The 21,688-nt window shown below is 36.3% G+C and overlaps 1 protein-coding gene and 1 long non-coding RNA gene across 2 annotated transcripts in view; one reads left to right on the forward strand and one right to left on the reverse strand.

Moving 5' to 3' along the window:
• The window catches only part of LOC306986670, a 392,716-nt gene that overhangs the window by 295,886 nt on the left and 75,142 nt on the right, over positions 1–21,688 (forward strand). The window lies entirely within an intron of this gene.
• ppp1r1b (protein phosphatase 1, regulatory (inhibitor) subunit 1B) lies at positions 907–20,764 on the reverse strand. Its single transcript, XM_079590140.1, has 5 exons — positions 19,466–20,764; positions 6,602–6,685; positions 4,388–4,463; positions 3,240–3,359; positions 907–2,160 (listed from the first exon to the last, which is right to left on the reverse strand). The coding sequence occupies exons 1-5, from the start codon at positions 19,577–19,579 to the stop codon at positions 1,979–1,981; spliced, it is 576 nt and encodes a 191-aa protein (XP_079446266.1). The 5' UTR covers positions 19,580–20,764; the 3' UTR covers positions 907–1,978.

The raw sequence follows: 21,688 nt of genomic DNA on the forward strand, positions 1-21,688 counted from the left end.
TAATCCTGGATCCTTCTAGTGCTGTGATAGTGAAGGCAGAAGCTGAGAAATCACAGAAAGGTTCCTCTAAAATATTCACCACCTCTTATGGGAATCCAAACCAGAGCAGTTTCATCATCCATTAATTTTGAAAGCATCTGAAGCAGAGACATTCAATATATAGGATAGAGAACCACTGTGCCAATCTTTTTACAACAGAAACTGAATGTTTTTGCCAAAACTGCCCATGCTTGCTCGTCTTGGCGGCATCAAACTGAAAATATGCCTGTGTGATGAATATTTTTTCATCATTTTCATTGGTTATGAGTAATGAAAATCATTATTCCCAAATGTAAAGTAACAGCACTTTGACAGTGTCAAGAAATAATATATAGTTAGCCGGTTAAAATCTCAAAATATGAAAAAAGATTCTATAACACTAATTCAGTGCAAATATATTTATTGATACAGAGGTTTTAACCTAAAACAATTTCCATAGTTCTTATGGATGTATTTACTTATTTGGTACATTTTCTCAGATTCACTACGTTAATCAAAATCAACAACATTGTACCTGCATGAGATTTGGAGGATTATATATGCATACAAATATGATTAAATTCAATATAAAGCAGTGTAATTTCTTAAAAAAGCTATAAGCGGCTTTTGGTTCATCATTTTAAATCATTATTAATTTTTAAAAATAGTTCAACAGTTTTCCCTTAAAAGACTTTGCTAAGGAAGAAGCGTAAGAAAAACTAAGTTATAAGTTACCCAGCTAATATTAATGCAAGTTGTTAAAAGTAAACGAATAAAATGAAATGATTTGCATATTTCTGATGCACATGAGCACTGAGCCGAGGCACTGAATTTGGAGTTTTTATGTGTAACCTAATAGTCATATCAAGAGATGCAAATTCTATTCAGTACGTAAATATGAAGTTTATAGCAGCTTTGATCACAATGTCATTGACAAACCACAAATGAATCACAAAGACAACACTGTAGGAATGCATTATTCACTGTCAGCCATGATTAATTTCCCCCACAGCAGTGAAGTTACTGAGATAAAGCCAACTAACGGATTCGGCTGTTTTGTTACTTCAGATGCAACCCAACCGCCAGGATGATGGTAGTGGTTTAACAAATAATGCTAAACAAAAATGCTGCTAAATACTTGGTGAGCCTTCCCATGTGCTCCAGGATTATTGTTCTTGACAAATGATGTTAGTATAACAATTGTCTATACACTAGATGGCAGTGTATGTCCACAGAAATGCACCAATCGCAAAACATACTGCAACTCAAACACACACATAATGAACGGACCATAAAACATGACATGAAATGAACACTGACACATATCTCGACACTTTACATTCACACCACGCTGCTCATAGATCTAAATATTGTACTTTACCTGTTTGTTTATGAAATGCATATGCAGGGATGATATAATATGTGACTGCTGATTGATTTTACCTTATACAGTCGTGCTCAAAAGTTGACATACCCCTTGCAGAATCCGCAAAATGTTATTTATTTTAACAAAATAAGAGGGATCATACAAAATGCATGTTATTTTTTTATTTAGTACTGTCCTGAATAAGATATTTTACATATACCAGTAGTCCACAAGACAAAAAATAGCAGAATTTAAAATGACCCCATTCAAAAGTTTATGTACCCTTGATTAGTGTTTGCATTTTGTACGATACCTCTTATTTTGTTCAAATAATCAACATTTTGCTCAACATTTGAGCACAACTGCATATCTCTATTTTATTGAATGTCAGGGTGAATGAATCTTTTCAGGTTGTTTGACCACTCCAAAATGTCAGTCTTTTAGAGTTTTTTAAGTCTCGTTTTCTCTCAAAACACAAACAGACAGCTCTTATCAAGTGATGGAATCATTGACAATCAATAAACAATTCTGATTTCAAAATAAAATTCTGCATTATGAAAAAAATCTCCAAAGTTCCTCAAACTCGGAGGAAAATCAGTCCACATTTCTGCTCTCCTCCAAAGCCATATTGTCTGCTGCTTGTACGTCCCCCTCCTCCTCCTCCTCCTCCTCTTCCTCCTCCTCCTCCTCTTCCTCTTCTTCCTCAGTAGGTGCTGTGGCTCCTGGCTTTCTTATGCCAGACTGGTGTTCTGCCATGCCCCTTTGCTCCTGTGAATCTTAAAAAGGAGTATTTATTTAGAATAAATACATGCACGCAATGCATACATAAAATAGTTTTTTTTGTTTTTTATATAAATAAAAAGTGTAAAATTGCACTGAATTTTAGTGGTAAAAGCTGAGATGCACAGTGACAGACTGTACTAACTCAAAACATCTTAAAAACCCATTAATACAAAGTCCACCTCCAGCTCTATAATATATATATATATATATTCATACATACACACACATGCATACATACATACATGGTCAGAATTATTGCCACCCTTGGTAAATATGATAAAAAATTGCTGCGAATATAAATCTGCATTGTTTATTATCCCATTGATCTTTAATTTAAAAACATCACAAAAGTCTAAACTTTCATTAAAGAAAACAATTGAAATTGGGGGGAAATCACATTATGAAATAAATGTTTTAAATATGAAGGAAATCAAAGGCCAAACTCCCTTAATCATCCATCACAATGAGTAAAACCAAAGAATATAGTTATATGTATACAAGTATAGAATATATTCTAATATAATATATAGAATATAGTTATAGTTACATACAAAATATGGGCAGCAAAAGATTGGTGAGCTTTACAAAATAGAAAGTGGCAGTAACAAAATAGCTAAAGAATTGAAAATTACCATTTGTAAGAAGTTCCAACAAACTAAGGATGTAACGAACATGCCAGGAAGAAGACGTGTGTGTGTCTATATTGTCTTAATGCACAGCGAGGAGGAAAGTTTGAGTGGTCACAGATACTCTTCAAGGATCACAGATGGAGAATTGCAAGGATTAGTTGAGTCCTGGGGTCATTTATTTCATAAAGAGATTTTGCCTGCATTTTTTTTATTTTTTTTATTAAAGATCAAAAGGCTAAACCATGCAGATTTATAATTACAGGCTTCTTTGTTCATATTTACAAAGGGTGCCAATAATTCTGACCATGATTGTGTGTATATATATCATATTATATAAATGTCACCGTTGCGTGAGGATGGCCTATATTTCCTGATGATAATGGCCTTAGCACAGACCACATGCACATGTAGAAGGTTCCTCTGTGATGTGATATTAAGATTACCAGGTGTGCAGGATGAGGATAGCTCCTCCCTCTCTCTCTGAATAGGCTCCTCCCCTTCCTCCTCTACATGAGGATACACACCTAATTTCAGCATTTGAGCTTCAGCCATCTGCTGCACGGCTATAAACACACGACCACAAACACACATACAGGGGGAAACACACAAATCAGGGACCACCAAATCACAATGGGAAAAATGCAGGCACATACACAAACACACACAGGCAAAAGAGGCTGGGCTCTATTATTTTAACAAGACTTCTGCACCATGCCGACTGGAAAGGGTTTCATTTATGCTGCAATGACAGGACATGTATGGACAGGGATAACCCACCTGCCTGTCTTTCTGCAAATAGACAAAACGCACATTCAGAGACAATATTACAGTAATGCATAGCCATCTTTGCTTCCCTTTTTTTCAATACATTGTTAATAGAACAAACTATTAACATCATGAGAATTTCATTGATTTCAACATGAGAATTTTTTGCTGAATGTTTACATTTGTTACGTTTTAAAACTTGATGTTTTTCATAGAATTTCATAAGTGAAAAATATTGGATCAAATGAGACAATTAAGCAATATTAGACAAGGAGTGCTGTCAAACTTAATGAATTTCAAATGGATTTTGCTATAAACAATAAGGTCATATTCACTAACTGACGATTTAGACAAAATACGCAGTTATTTAATTTTTGCTCCATCAATGAAAATAGTTCTAAACTAAGCCAAAGACGAAAACAGCAGCACCGTTATGTTGACATAATCTAGTAATCGAGATTGTCCTCAGTGGGTCACAATCTTTGTAGTGCACTGATCTGATGGCAAATGTTTCTGATGGACGTCTGTCCTCTAAAACTGTGTGTGTGTGTGTGTGTGTTTGCAGCTGTATGCTATCTGCTGTAATCCAGGATGATCCAGAGCAGCACAGACTCACACCCATCACAGCTGTCACCATCTCTAATCTTACACACACACACACACACACGGTAAAATGGGAAAAACAGACTTGCAGCTTGGGAGAGTTTTTAAACCCAGATCCGGAACAGTGCAGGAAAGTCTTTGGAACAATATATATAGATATATAATCAACGGAATATACACAATACAGTAGGCACAGATCACAAGCAAAACTACAGGCTTTTACCTTTTAATGATGGTGGCTGGTAGATATTTGGGTTGATTCGTTTTGGCTTGAGGACTCCATTTTCTCCTACAACCCACTGAAGATAGTTTCAATGTCAATAAATTACAGTATCAACACATACAGTAGTTGTAATCTAAATTATTCAACCCCTATTGCAAATAAGGTTAATTGGCAAAATATACAGACTTTTAGCTGTTTGCAATGAACGAATTAAACAAAATGAATATCTCAAAACAACAAAAGAGGTTCCCCCAAATTCAACTGAAAATGCAACTTTTTTCAGTCTCAAATTGATTCAACCCCCTGAATAGAATCCCTCACAACAGCACAAATCTGCAAAACAGGTGTTGTCTCAAACACACCTGATGCAAATAATCAAGGGCTTCATTAGTTGCACCAGGTGTGCTTGAGCTAAAACACATGAAATATCTGAACTGGCTAGGTTTTTTTTTGGCTAGGCTAAGTCAAAAGAATTGTCCAAAAAAATTAAGAGAAGATATCATCACCCCTCATAAACAAGGAACAGAATACAAAAAGATAGTGAAGGCACTAAATGTTACAAGAGACACCGTTGGAAGCATAGTTCGCAAGTTTAAGGAACAGTGGTTACACTACCTGGACGGGACAGAAAAAGGAAGCTGTCAACGGCTGCAACCAGATCTTTTAGAAGACAGGTTCAGAAAAGCCCTCGAGCGACTGCAGCAAGACTGGTGGTAACATGCACCAGTTTCTCAACAGGTTTTAGCTTGCACAGAAAGGACATGCTAGATCTCCCCACTACTGACCCAAAAGCACAAAGTCTATGTATTGTGTGTAGTTTTGTTAGTTTTTCTTTTCTTTTTACTTTTTTTAAGGTTGACTCAACGAGCTTTGCTACAAAAATTCCTATGTACTTGTACTAGTTGTACCGGCACAAATGGCAAATAAAACTTAAACTCAACAAGAAAAGTGCTCAAAATCATATAAATAAGCCACAGAAGTTTTGGGATTGTGTTCTGTAGAGTAATGAAACAAAACTGGAACTTTTCTGCCCTATGGATCAGCGGTATGTCTGGAGGAAGAATGAAGCATATGCTGAAAAGAACACTGTCTATAGTTAAGCATGGTGGGGCTCGGTGATGCTCTGGGGCTGCAAACCTGCAGCGTGTGGAAGGCAAGATGGATTCATTATAGTATATGGGAAATCCTAGGAGAAAACTTCATGCCGCCAGTGAGGAAGCTGAAGCTTGGGTGTCATTGGAATTTCCAACAGGACAATGATCCCGAGCATACCCTGAAATTCCACCAAGGCTTGGTTGCAGAAGAAGTCCTGGAAGATTCTACAGTGGCCATCACAGTCTTAAAGCGGACTTGAACCCCATAGAAAATCTCAGGTGGGATTTGAAGAAGGCGGTTGCAGCACGCAAACCCAAGAATATTACTGAACTGGAGGCCATTGCTCATGAGGAATGGGCTAAAGATTAATCAGAAACGCTGCCAGAAGCTGGTGTCTGGTTATACATCTCGTTTGCAGCAGGTCATTACAGCAAAAGGGTTTTCTACGAAGTACTAAAGATGCTTGCCATGAAGGGATAATTTGTTTAATAAGTTGAATAATTTTAGACTGCAGAAGTCATTAAAAGTTGCATTTTCAGTTGAATTTGAGGAAACCACTTGAAACATTTGTTGTTTTGAGCGATATCAATTACTTTTGTTTGATTTGTTAATTGCAAACAGCTGAAAGTCTGTAAACATTTTTTTGCAAAGGGGGTTGAATAATTTAGATTATAACTGTAGGTCAAACAATACACAAAATCATAATTTTTTTAATATAATTATTAAATGATTATACTGTATGTATATAAAGTTCTATAATTAATATTTGCTATAATAGTTAATCATTTAAATGAAATCATGGTTCATTATTATTAAGCTGAAAATGAATATTTACATTATTGAAAATTGTGTAAATGCATAAACAACAGCAAGAATAAAGCAGCAAGAACTATATATTTTTTCCATCACTATGTGCTTTTAGGGGCTCCATATTTTACAATGGTATTATTTATCATGTAAAATGGAGATACCATCATCACTTATCCACAGTAAAAAAAAAAAAATTGTAAGGGAAGTTATTGCCAAAAATATTATGCATACAACAAAGCTAGATTCAGCATTTTTCATTCAATGTATGAATGCAGTTCAACCTCCAGAACTGAGGTGGCACTGTGGTACCTGATGGCTGGAGATGTCATCCTCAGGAGATGTTTGGTCTGCTACTCTGAACAACGTGGCAGGTGTGGGTCTTCTTCGGCGAATCTGAAAGACAAGCAGCAGAGAATTGTTAAAGAAAACTAGAAAATAAAACGAAATCACATTTTGCATTAGTATGAGTGAGTAGTCATTTAGTGGACATTTTTTCCCACAGTGATTAACAGTAAAATTATAACAGGGCCAGCAGCCTCCCTGCTACATTATAATTTATTTCTCAACATCAATTCATATTAACTTGTGATTTATATCTTTTTTGCTATTTGTATAATCTTGTTACTATTAAATTAACCTTTTCACATTCATTTGTTTTTAAGATAATACATGTTACATTACTATTGTATTTTATTTGCATTTATTTGTAGTTAATTTCCATCACAATCTATCACAAACCCCCTGCAATATCCCCATTTGGGAAACCCTGTTCTAGATGTCGATTTTAATGAGGACATTTTGAATATATGTCATTGCACGTGTGACATCTTGGCCAAATAAATGAGAATCAGAGAACTGCATCTGCTGCCTCCCTCCACTCAAACCCTTTCCATTTCCTCTACTCCATGACAAATCTGCCAAATACTGCAGGACAAAAATGGAAAAAGTGAGTCTACAGTACAACAAAGCTAAAAAATACACAGAACTGACTGAATAATGATCTCTGGAGAAAATAACTCTTCCTCAACTAATCTATTAGTCTTCTAGGAAATCTGCCAGGTAAACAACCCACATCATGGCAAAATCTTGACTGAAACCTTCCAATTACCAACTTAAATTATAAGCAATAGTTCACCAAAAGAGAACAGTGGAGTAGTTGTGAGCATCACAATGAAGTCAATGATGACATTTATCGACAATAAAGTATCTTTCATTTTCAGTTTACCTATAGATAAATACCCATGAGAAACGATCAAAAGTGAGAATGTCTTTAAAAAAAGAACACCTGATTACATTTCAGAGGAATCTTCCAAGGAGAACAGAAGCTTTAAAGGATTACACAAGGACTTTCTTTAACCCAGGGATTCTCAACTCTGGCCCTCAAGGTGCACTTTCCTTCAGAAGCTCTCTCTCATTTCCGAGGTCGCATTTGTCGGCTGCATACGGCATTGAGGCTGCCTCATTTCAGTAAAGTAATGATGACTTATGCGGCGGACCAATGCGAGCTACGGAGGACGAAGACTTCGAAATGAGACACAGTTAAAGTTTAGCTCCAACCTTAATCAATCACACCTGAACAAAGCTAATCAAGGCCTTCATGATTACTAGAAAGCTACAGTGTGAGTTTGATCAAGGTTGGAGCTAAACTCTTGACGCTCAAATTATACTTCAGCCCTGTGATGTCATTTTCATCATCAGGAGGGTCCACGCGCAGTCCAATTTTTGCGTTTAACAGCGCACGTTGCAGTGACTTGAGCACTTAAAAACAAAATCGTCTTTCTGCCCTCACGGCTAAAGGAGTATACTTTGAAATGCTTGCGTACTCAACTGTCCGCGAGACAGAGCGGAACGTGGAAAATTAAGTATACCGGGCCTTAAGATTAGTGCAAACTTTCACCCTAAAAAATTAGAGATTATTCAGTGGTCCTTTTCAACACCTTAGGCTCTTTTCATCAAGAACCATCTTCTTAAATGAAGATGGTTCTATGGAGATCAAAACAAATTCTTGACAATGTCTTGGGGGTTTACACAGCGATGCCATAGAATAGAACCATCCTGGATTCCCCAAAAAACCTTCAGTGAAGAACCATTTTTCTTAGTGTTAAGAAAACTTTAAAAATCTAAAGAACCTTTTCCACTATAAAGAACCTTTTTGTTCAATGGAAAGGCTCCATGGATCTTCTTGGAACCACCTATGTCAATATGTCTTTTAATTTTTTTAAAGAATTTGGATAACATAAATGGTTTCTGATGAACTAAAGAACAAAATGTTCTTAGTAGACCTTAAAAAGGTTCTCAAGTAGAATTTGCCCTTTTTCTTGGTTCTAATTGCAACCTTTATTTTTAAGAGTGTGGAAACATCTAAAGTTCTACTGGCTTATTTTGCACTACATATGTGTTAATGAGTCTACATAGTGAAAAACTCTGAATAAGAGTTAAGTTTTAAATGTTACCAACAAGCTTTCCAAATAAAGAACAAGAAAGCCATCCATTTGAACTTTCCAAAATACCACCTGGATGTACTAGAGCGGAGTTCACAGTGCTCTGGAGAAAACATAGTGTTCTGTGGCAAATCTTCCTCTGCAACGTGAAGCTTGACGGCCTTCGCAAAAATGAACATTTGTTCAAAGAAGTGTGGCACTGTAGGAGTGAAACAGAAACACTATCAAACGTCTTTTGTGTTGTTTGCTACAACCAACTTTGATGAAAAGCACAATATTGGCGCCAATCATGCAGAAATCCAGATAATGTCTTATTAAAGTTTTTCTCAGAACTGTATGCAGTCTAGGTAAAGTTACATGAATATTTTAGTCTTTTTAGTAAACTTTGTGTTCACAAACAATTAATTCAATGCTCAAGTTCATGTGTAGAGCCCCTGGTGATACTTCGAGCACAGAGTTATGTTGTGTCGAGCCTTCTTAGTGCTTTAAAAATAGCGATTTCGATGCTATCATAGAAGTGCCCCATGCACCCCCATTCTAAAGGCATTTTGACCTAAAACGAAAATACGGTCAATCTTAACGTAAGTGACGTTTCCATTCTAATTATGCTTTTACACGAAAGTTTAACTCGGGTAGATAAACAAAAACAGCCTAGGTTCAATTTAAGTAAGTCTTGAACTTTGTTCTCCTGCGTCCTATTCTACTGCAATGCAGAATGGCAGCACAGCTGAGAAAATAGTAGTTTGAGCTTCAAACTGAGGTTTATTCATTTCACTTTAGGTCCCTTACATTTGCCAAAAATAAAACTTTGTTGTTATCAAAAAGGCAAAACAAGCAAGCACAGCCCAGATTAGAAAAAAACAACACCAAAGTAATGTAACATTACTTTCCATAAAAAGTAACTTTTTTTTTAGAAAGTTAAGAGAGTTATTGTATACACATTACTTTTAAAAGTAACTTTCCCCAACAGTGTTGCCAAACCAACATGAAAGATAGTCTCCCATTTCACACTATAAAATAGGTTGTGCAATTTGCAAACTTTTCCATCTCCAGCCGTTTTTATTGGTGGATGTGCATTTGCATTTGACCTAATTGGCTGTGTCGGTATTATGCTCTCATATAACAAAACTGGCATGTGTGTGTCCCTGCTGCACTATTCAATAGTTCTTGTAGTCTCAGCCTCAGATGACAGTCCACAGTCTGTCTGTTCATTGACTCTCTATTGCATATTACAGACTAAATTCTAATCAGGCCGGGTGACTTTACATAAATTCCAAGAGTATCAGTTTGCTTGGAGACAAGGTCATATTTATAAGGTCCTGGGTTGATAAAACAAGCACTTTGGAGGAGGAAATAATCACTGTATTTGACAAAGTTTCATTTAAAGCAAGCAAGTAAACTAGATTTTTTATGTAACAATCTAATGTGCATCAGCTGTTGTCATGAGTCCTTTGAAAAATACAATTACTAGCAATAAGGTCAGTAAGCAATGCCTTAGCAAACACATAGCAACCGTAAAAACCACACAGAATGTAGCGACTCCATAGTAACACAGAGGCAACCATTCACAACAAACATCTAGTTCATTTCATTCTTTGAACTCCTGATGTTTTGTCTGGCAGTTTGATGGCTGACAGTTGATGTTTTGTCTGTAAACTTAACAGTTGTTTTAGAGTTGATGCAGTCATTTAATCTAAAAAATAAATAAAAAAAGCATTATTTGTAATGTCACAAGACATCATTATATTAAGGAAAAGACCAAAAAATACCCCAGAGGACAATATTGGCTACATCTTTGTACACATAAAAGAACTCAAGTACTTTTTTTTTATCAAAACAGGTAGCGGCATTTTCTATGCAAGCGGAAAGTCCTGTTTCCCAGATGTACTTGCTTTTATGATATTACGAGTCCCTTTTCCCCTCAGGTTCTGTGAAATATTTGTGTTTTATGTTTTACATAAACAGTTCCAACATTTTGAGCATTGCAGACTAGAAACACTCATGGTTTATAGGCTGATTTTAAGGAACCAAAAGCAAGCAACAACCTAGCTGCTCATGACGTATAATGATTACGGTAAATTAAGCACACATTCCTTTAAACAAAAATAGAGTTTGTGGCTCAATTTACTGCAATTATAAAGTAGTCGTCAAAAACATTGATATTTATGTATCGATACTCAAATATCTGAAACGGTTTTCCTTTTTTCTTTTCTTGCGGTATCGATATGCCGATACCAAACTGCACATTCTCACACTCTCTCTTCTCTCCGACAGCTAATTGACACACACCCGCTTCCTCACACACGTCTCATTTGCTCCGGTTGAATATAGTGCTTGTATTGCCCAACATTTTTGTCATTCCCGCAGGTTTCACACTCACACCAAAAGCATGCACACCACTGATTTATATAAATGGCGCTCTTATAAAATTTGTGGCTTATTGCACTTAAACGGTCAAATACATACAAAATGCCCGTCTAGCCACGTCCCACGATAGCCATAGTATGTTTTTGCAGCTAAATGAACCTGGACATGCACTTCAGCCTGAATTCAGCAGTGAATCTGATGGTGTGTCTGAACTGCGATTTTAAAAATCAGTCTTTGTCCATTTCTGTTTACCCACAAACATACACCGCACCAAAGGTCACCTTGCGACGTCAATGAGTCTCTGTGTGTAGATAGCGGATTAACTGTAAAATCCAGAGTCTAGCAACTTTTTACGCAGCGTTTTACACCCGTGTCCCAGAAGGCCATATTTTCTGGAACACTTCAGCAGATTTCCAGTCAGTGGCTCTGAAGCGTAGCTTGACCATTGTGAAAGCTCAATGACAGTTTCGTGCTGCTCAAATTACATAATCTCAATCTCTGACGCTGTCATCACCTCTTTATAATACAAGCGCTCGCCATGTCGTCTTATGTAAAATATAATGTGCCCTTTCACTTTTAGTTTCAAACTGTATTTAGGGTCTGAGAACATGCTGGAAGTCTGAGATTTAAAATAACGTTTAAATCCAGAGGTAAGTTATAAAATGAATAAATAATATGTCTAAACTATTTCTAGGTCAATAATATGATATTTTTGTCAAATCATTCTCAAATCCTTTTGTACTCCATTGCTGCTGTCATTAATGCAAAATACTAAGACAATCTCAAATCATATTTTTCAGATTCAAAATTGTATTTATGTCAAAGTTTTACTCATTGTTATGCAGATTATGATAAATTATTATTTAATGGTTATGATATATTTTAAAAACGTAAATAAAAAAGTATATCCAGTTCATTCATTCTTTTTTTAAATAAAAACTTCATCCAATCTATTATTAAAAAAATAATAAAAAATAATAAACATCCATTATACTATAAATTTACAGAATAATCTATTATACAATCTATAATAAAACAATCTACATTGTCTATTTAAAAAAATTAAATCAATTCTACTATAAATTAAGAAAATAGTCAAAACTACTTTAAAATCTTTGATCTATTATAAATTAAGATACTAATATATTTGAATGTATTATACAATCTAAATTCTCTCTAAAATCTACATCTAATCTATTATAAAATAAAATATAAAATATGCATTCATTAAACTAAAAATACAATCTATTATAAAATAAAACTATATAAAATATACATAAATTCTTCATCCATTGCATTCTAAATTCCAATGATAATATATTATGATCTGTTATACAATCTAAAATAAAATTCAGCCTATTGTAAAATAAAATAAAATCTACATCCATTATAAAATAAAACTGATTTTTTTTTTTTTTTGTATTTACAAACAATCTACAAGTCTCGTGTATTTGCGGGAACAAGATGTTTTCTCTGAGATGTTTACTCAATTTGCAGATGCTACTTGCATTCCACTTATTAAAGGGACAATCCGCCTGAAGCGACCTGAGGTCAAGCGTTTGTTCCTACAGAGATCAAACCAACAAACTAAAAAAAAAAAACACAAAAATGAAAATGCATCCAACTGTGCAACGGTCTAAAAATGAAATGTCTGTTTGTTGAACTCAACATGCCACAGATTCTGTCAACTAAGCTTGAGTTGCACTGAATCCAGAACCTCTTGTGTCTTTCAAATCTATAAGCTTGTCTAGTGGCTCTGGTGATGTCAGGTCATAGGTAAAGAGCCAGTGATCAATAAGTCCCAAAATGTCCCTAATGTTCACATATAAGTAGGTCATTATAAACAGTCTTCTCCTGTGAGCAAAACCATTCTCAATCAGATGAATGTCTGACAGCAATCTATAGTCCCTCGACTGAGGGAAATGACAATAGTGTATCATACACTAAATCCATCACAGATGTATCCCATGATGCAAGTGTCTACTGTACACTACATCTCTTTATTTTGAAGCGCAGGATTAGAGAGCAGCCTGTCTTTATCGCACAATGAGATAGTGACATTTACCTTTGGAGAGATTAATCACAAGAGAAACGATAATCTTGTGGTCATTCTTTCCAGAATCCTTGGCTTAAATGTATTATTATTATATGACATCACGTTATTCCAAAATTAAAAAGTTAAGCAGCACAACTGCCTCAACATTGATAATAAGAAATGTTTCTGCACCAAATCAGCATATTATGATTTCTGAAGGATCATGTGACACTGAAGATTGGAGTAATGATGCTGAAAATTCAGCTGTGATCACAGGAATAAATGACATTTTAAAATACATAAAAATATAAAACAGTTATTTTAAATTATAATAATATTTCACAATATTACAGTTTTTACTGTATTTTTGATCAAATAAATGCAGCCTTGGTGAGCAGAAGAGACTTCTTCGTTACGTTGACGTGATTGGTTACACGGTAGTTCGTGGCGTAAGAAACACCGTCGAGTCTTTGGTTCGCTGGACTTTCAAGGAGAAAATACTCAGCAATGGTGTTGTCTTATGAATTTGCACTTGGTTTGTTTTGAAGCATATTACAAACACCACATAGACATATAAACAACATTAAAAACTTGATTTACACCACAAGGGGACTATAAATTTACATTTATTTTTCTACCTGTATTAGTTGTCACCAAGAGCGGTATGCGTCTACACTACATTGCTCTCTTATATAAATGACTTACTGGCTTCACTCTTCATGTTTTGTCTGTTACACCAACTGTTTTTTCCTGTTATCTTATCTAGTTGCCATAATGAAGTACATTGGCACAGATGACTAATCTGAGACATGATTTAACTCATTTATGAATGTTAATTCATTCATATATATTTCACACATTGCTTATTATGGCCCTGTTTACACCTGGTATTAAAATGCGTTTTGGTCGATCGATCACAAGTAGAAGAGAGAGACATACCCGTTTACACCTGGTGTTTAATCCGTCTCTTTTGTCCACTTTCAACCACTTCTGTCCTGATTTTTTTTAAGGGGAGGGTCTGCATGTCTGTAAATGTATGGGCTTTTTTCACATCTTTTGATCAAATGGACAAAAAAGGCTTGCGAATGGGTTTTCAACTACCTCTGGAAGTGTTCGAAAGTGGACAGGCTCAAAACGTCCCGTGAGCCGATCGACCAAAGCGCATCTTAATACCAGGTGTAAACAGGGCGGAGACTGGGTCTATTTTTTTCAATTACTTAGTTTCTAAATAGAGACAAAACCCAAAGTCTTGACTACAATTGACCATTTTCACCATTATTGACCAGGAAAAGTACACTTCATTACAAGTTTAACCCAATGGCGGGGCATTTTGTCACAGTATATACACTCTAAAAAATGCTGGGTTGTTTCAACCCTATTTTGGGTAAAATGTGGACAAACCCAGCCGTTGGGTTAAATTTTTACATTACATTTTTAACCCAACGTTTGGGTTTGTCCATATTTTACCCAAAATTGGGTTGAAACAACCCAGCATTTTTTAGAGTGTATGGTGAGTTGTTACACTGTATGACAATTCCCCATGTGACAATTTGCGCTGTCTCCCCATTGCAAAAAAAAACAAAAACAAGAAACAGTACTGGTCCTCATGGCATCACTGAATTAGTAGTAAACTAGGATGCAATATCCATTTTTACACTAATGTTACTCTAAACTAGGTATCAATTTTTCCATTTATCCAAATGTTTTTCATTTTGAGTAACAGATTCATTTCAGCCTCATAATGAACTTCAGATCTAGGCTGATGAAGATCCCGAGGTGTTTTATCCCCTTTGGGACATCTAAAGTTAAACTGTGCAGCCGTGTATAGAGGCCATATTTTGGATCAGCATCAGGCCTACTTTATCTAATGTGTATCTTGGTAAAGATAAAGTTGAATGTAACTGCGGGTGTTTATAAAGTACTGAAGCGGGGCACTAGTTCACATCTTGATGTCTCAATGATCTGTTTTTTAGAGGTCCCTATTACAAAAGTAGCTTCGAAGGCAATTATAAAAACTAGGACGGTGAAGTAGCAACCCTGATTTCTGTTAATATACGAAGTTAAGAAGTGGCACGTAACCCTGCCCAAGTCCTTTGTGGTGTCCACATAGGCCGCATTACATTACATGGTTCAAGTGACCCAATTCAGATTTTTTCCTCCAATTTGACCCACGAATGTGTAAGTGGGATAAAAGCATATGGAATCCAATATTCTCAGATCAGATTAGTTTCAGGCCTCATTCATTCGTGGAAATAAATCTGATGTGAATCGGAGATGTGCATTTGCGTCTGCCATGTAAGCGGACAGATCAGATATTCCCATCAATGCGAGTCGTACTGTTCGTCACTGAGAAAGCGACGGTGGCAAATGACGTCAACTCAGGTGGACACCAACCTGATCACATGACTCTTTTTACTGGCGCGAGGGAGGACAAAGGCTCAACCCAATGTTTTGCTGATCTTTAAAGCTTCTATTATCATTTCGTCTGGGTCCATTGCAAATCACGCCGTTTTTTCTTCCTTCTCTGCCTACATTTTTCTGGGTCAGTACGTCTACTTTGGGTTGTTTTGCCAAGTGTATGGTGTAAATGCAGATATGAGTCACTTTTAAAAAATGATGTAAACTGGTCGTCAGAAACAAAAAAACGAATCGGAATTGACCGTTCGCAAAGACCCGCCCCCCTTAGTTACTGTCGCTATGTCCGACAAGCTACGCCGCTCTCACGCCACACCATGTTCTCACGCAGTGAAAAATACATCGCAGAGCAGAGAGGAGACTGACAACACACTGACATAGAGGACAGACCAGGTTACTTTTCGGTTACTTTTGATATTAAACAACATATTAAACGAAGTCTCACCTTTCAAATTTGGTCATTTTTTAAAAGAAATTTAAACAATAAATACCGTTTTGTGGCTCTTTAATGTGTCTGACAGATCGCTGTAAAGCCTCAGTTAAAGCTGCTCGTGAACCGATCATCTCTTCCTTCTAGTTCATTTATAGCATCAAAAAAACATGAATGAACATCAGAAGGAATGTTGTTTTAACCGCGGAAAGGCGTCAGTACACACCGTTTTTCAGTTCAAATCCTCCCAGGTTAATCTACTAACCCTCCTGACTGCTTTGTCGGACAAAATAGCGGATGGCGAAGTATGATTGGTCAGATCGCCTGTCAATCAAGCTCCCTGCGAAGGGTCAATTGCGCATCAAGACCTGCATTGTAAATGCAACCATATAGAATATGGTTTCAGAAAAATAGTTTCATCTGCCATGAAAATACAATCACTTAAAGTATTCTTCTAGTTAAAATCATTATTAAAGACATTTTAAAAAGATAAAATTACTTTGGTAGCAAAAATGTGTAACATAAGAAAACTGATTTTCAGAGAATATATCTTGAATTAAGTTTATAAAGTATATAAGTCTGTATATATGTGTGTGTGTTTTGAAAAAAGTCTCACCAAGGCAAGCATGTATTTGATCAAAAATACAGAAAAAACAGTATATGATTTAAAATGACTGTTTTCTATTTCAATATATTTTAAAAAGTAATTTATTCCTGTGATGCAAAGCTGAATTTTCAGCATCATTACTTATTTACTATTTTGTCTTAACTGTCACTATTGTTTGACATGGAATCACTTTTGATCAAAGCAGAAAATATAGAGAACATCTGATTAACTACTTATTTGCATGCATACTTTTGAAACATTGCCAGAAGATTCAGTTAGAAGAGAGCCAGAAAAAAAAAAAACATTCAGCACAAGCTGTTCCACAGACGCTGCTGGGCTGTTTCTATTCGCTGCAAAATATGATTAAAAAAGGAAAAGATAAAATGATCAGATGGATCTATATCCTGCCAGGACTAGAACCAAATACAACCCATCCATTCAATCTGACACCAACACGTGCTTGTCCAGTTAAAGTGCTTTTCCCAATATTGCCTTTCATGTAGTGTGTAATAGCTGTATGTGAATGTCTGCAAAGTATCAAAGTGCACAATAAATGTAGTTATTGTCTATTAAAGAAAGAATTACTGAACGAGTCTGCATTTTCAAACTCGTATGAACAGCCCAGTTTGTACACAGATCATTCAGGCCAATTTTGTGATGATCAACAGACTCAAAAGAACCTTCATTTGATTTTAATGACAACTTCTCATCTGTTTTGCTGAAGAATATTGAATATTGAAGTGGCCAGGACATTTTTTTTAAACTTCTGGTGTTTCACAGAAGACAGAAAGTCAAATTTGTTTGGAATGATCGCAGTGAGTGAATGATGAAGGAATCTTATTTTTTGTACAATCGATACCTTAGCCATCTAAACATGTTCATAAATGTTTGTGAACAGCTATGAAGCACAGAAGCGTCAGCCTTTCACTTCCTCGCTCTCACTTTTTTTTAACTCGTGTCTCCTGAGGAAGAATCGCTGGCCTATCTCTGTTCAGCGCAGTACAGAACAGCTCCTCGACCCACTTTGTTAAGACTAAAATTACAACACCAACAGGACGGGGAACTGGTCCAGGACAACACACACACACACAGTCGTGCACCTGCACTCTCAGAGATCCAGAAGAAGACACATTCACAGCCGTCGGTTCACCTCTTTATCTCAAAAATGTACGTGCAACACAACTGAAGGCTAAAATCAATAGCGGACTTAGAAACATGCACATGACCACAGTGCAATTTACCCAGTGCATGCAGAGGCAATAAAACCACGTCCTGGTATCCAGAACATCAACTCACCCCAGTCCAGGTCACACACCGTTTACCATTTCCAGGACAGATTTATAGCCTTAAAACTTCACATTTAATGAGCGTGCTCAGTGAGTGTGGAGGGCAAACATGTCTCCAGGTCACATTTGACCGCAAAATTAAAATTTTACATAAAGAAAATGAAGCCTATTTTTTGGACCATTAAGATTGTTGTGCATCTGGACATTATTTTAATAAGCAAATTTCCATATAAGCAGTTTCTCATTCCTGTAACATAAGATTTTTTTCTATTCATAATTTTACTTTAAAAGTACTAAAAGTTTTTTATTTTAAATAAGTTACAGATCTCCTGTATTTGTGGGTTTTTGTTTTTTTGTAATTTCCATTATTCTCACAAGATTCTCATTACCGTACTTTAAAGGCACACCGCGGACTTTGTGACTTAAAGATTTGAAGCATACGAGTTATTTTAAATGATTCCTCAGGCCAATATACAGCGCTTGACACTATCAATGCTCCTTGTGGCCTCTAGGGGCGCTCAACGTGAAAGTTACAGGTTTAGCGCCCCTAGTGGCCAAAAGTTCCGCAGTGTGCCTTTAACATTTTTTTTTTATTAATTTCAATTTGTTTAAAAAAAAGTATTTTATATATAATATGTAAAAAATGTTGTTGCATTTTTTATTTATTTAAATGGCATAAATAAACAAGCACTGAAAAACGAACTATATTTAAAACTAAATTATTCTTCTAAAATATAATTGCCTTGTGATCAGCCTTGTTGGCAGAGGCTATTTACACTAACTCCGCCTACTGACGTCTAGTTGGGCCAGACAAAACGACAGAAGACGCTGGATTGTGAACAGTAGAAATAGTGTAGCAGAAAGTTTTGACGCAAATCGTCAGATCGGAAAGGCATTTATTTTCAATAAAAATTTAGAGAATATTTGGAAAGTGGAAATAAAGTTTCTAACGAGTGTTTCATAATCTAGTATTTATCAGGTAGGGTTAAGGGTTAGGTAGAGAGAGCTTTATTGTCCCACCCATTTAATGATTTCAATAAATAATAAATATTAATAAAATAAATATTATTGCATACCATTTAATGTACAACAACACTGGGGAGCAAATAATATCTGCCACTATTTATACATATAAATAGTAATAACTACTATTTACACTTATTGCAAAGAAAACACTGCTATTTTTACATAGGGTAAATAGTATATATTGCCATTTTCCCTAATTAAATAATATATCATTTCTTTCACATCACAGCAGTAAACATTTTTGCATTAACATAATGAGAGCAAGAAAACTAACGTCACAATGGATAAAAAAAACGTAAAAAGACAAAAAATAAGTTTCATTTTTAATAAAAAGTAAAACCTAATTTAAAACTTATTTTTTCATCTGATTTTGGCTTGAAAAATTACCCAGACATGTTGCTGACAGGTTCAAGATGATAATAATTAAATAATCATTTTTAAAAGTCTCCATCACACAAACTAGCACTTTAAAGTCACTTTAAACAGCTTCATCAGGATAAAGTAGCTCAGAAGAGTCTTTGCTACAGTCAGCATCTGTGTGTGTGTTGTGTGTGTGAAAGTCGTACCATCTCAACCTGCCGTGGGTCCAGCTGGGTCGGTTCTGTTGCTTGGACAGCGAACTGGATTTTCCTTCTTTCTTTGGGTTCCACGGGGCCCTCTGAGGGACTCGAGGGATCCATGGTCTGCTTTCGTCCTCTGTCAGTCTCACAAATATCCCTGGAATCTACCTATGCCTGTCTCAACATACATATGCACACACACACACACACGTGGCGTCCTCCAGACAGCTTTCTTCAATGCTCGTGGTGTTGTCTCCTCTCTCCTTGACTCTGATTTGTCTTCTCTGCTGAGCCTCTCAGATATGCCGGTGGCCTGTTTTTTGCCTTCTCTTATCAGTGACCTCTGGTTTTCTCCCTCTCAGAGTGTTTGGAGTCGGTGTGGGCGTCCTTATATCAGCCGTGGGGAGGGAGAGAGGGAGGGAGAGGGGGGGGGGGGGAGAGAGAGAGAGAGAGAGAGAGAGAGAGAGAGAGAGAGAGAGAGAGAGAGAGAGAGAGAGAGAGAGAGAGAGAGAGAGAGAGAGAGAGAGAGAGAGAGAGAGAGAGGCGGAGCTCAGAGAGAGGATGGTACACTTGCGTGATTTAGGGGGTGTGCTGACGTTGATTTCTAATCAGAAAAAAAGATAATCTCATCCAGCTGGCTGAGCCTCTTTTGGCCTCTATTTGTGAATAGGAGATTAATAGAGAGAAAGAGAAATATAGAGAGAGGGCAATATTCACGTCAGCAACCAATTTCAATGCATACTTCAGTTTTACACATCTGAATAGCTGTGTTGATGTTGAAAATAATCAGGAGTGACACTCATTTGAAGCTTAGTAAAACATCAAACACAACTACAGTGACCCCAACTTGAAGGGATAGTTCACCCAAAAATAAAAATCCTGTCATTATTTACTCCAGATCTGTATGACTTTCTCTCTTTCTTCAAGAAGATAAATTGGTTTGATAATTGTATGATGCCAATCAGATTTATATATTTTTGAAATGTAGCTTATGTGTCGAAATACTTGTTGGGGCCACGGTATGTGTAACATATATCTAAAACACTATATAAATAATATTTGGCCTGTTGTGAGTATAAATAATGGTTCTCAAATATTGCTGTAAAAATGTAAAACATACAATGGCACATTGCTAGCAGTTTTAAGCCAAAAATCAGGGGACATTCAGTGTCATTGTTAACTAAAACAATTAAAAATTGTTATTGCTAACTGAAATAAAATATAAATATTAGACAGAAATCTAACTGAAATTAATAAGCTTAACTTGTAACATTACTAAAACAAACAAAAATAAAAACAAAAGCTAATATAAAAAAATTCTAAAAGTGAAAACTTTCAAATGAAAATGAACTCAAATTCAACATATAAATAAATACTATAATAGTCTATAAATAGCATTAAAATAACACAGGGCATCAAGCATCAGAAGCAACACATGAATTATTTGTGATGCTGTACAGCTTGGGCCAGCTGCACAAACACAGACATTAAAGGTGCAGAAAGCAGTTTCTGAGAAACACTGTTGAAAAGTGGATCTGACCGAACAGCACAACACACTTGTAGCCAATCAGCAGCAGGGGGCGTGTCCACTCATGATGGAGGGAGAAAGAGTGAGCCAATCAACAGCAGGGGGCGTGCCCACTCATGATGGGGGAGGAGAGAGAGAACCAATCAGCAGCAGGGGTGTGTCCACGCATGATGGGGGAGGAGAGAGAGAACCAATCAGCAGCAGGGGGTGTGTCCACTCATGATGGGGGAGGAGAGAGAGAACCAATCAGCAGCAGGGGGTGTGTCCACTCATGATGGGGGAGGAGAGAGAGTGAGCAAGAGGGAGATTTGAAGAAAGACTGTAGAAAGAGAGATGGCTGAGAGACATTACAAAAGAGAAAAGGTCAGAGGAATAACCACTGGAAAAAGAAGAGTTATGATCAGGCAAGAGTTTTAGGACCAACGTTAATATTAGAAAAGCTTTCCAGTGCGGGCGAGTCCTGAACGGGAAGGCCTGAAAACGGATGCAGACTGTTTGAGTGTTTGTTTGGGTTGATTGCAAATATCAACAGTGTAATCGCTGACTACACCTTTAAGACTGTGTTTTAACAACTAGTACAACCAACTAGCAGTCTTAATAAAAAGTTACATTTGACAAATTTAATTTTTTAAGTAACTGACTTCTTAAAGAAGAAAAAAATTGATGACTAACTTGTGAGACTAGTCTCAGCCGTTTATATA

The sequence above is a fragment of the Phoxinus phoxinus genome (genome assembly GCF_949152265.1).
Source record: "Phoxinus phoxinus genome assembly, chromosome: 19".
Taxonomy (NCBI): Eukaryota; Metazoa; Chordata; class Actinopteri; order Cypriniformes; family Leuciscidae; genus Phoxinus; species Phoxinus phoxinus.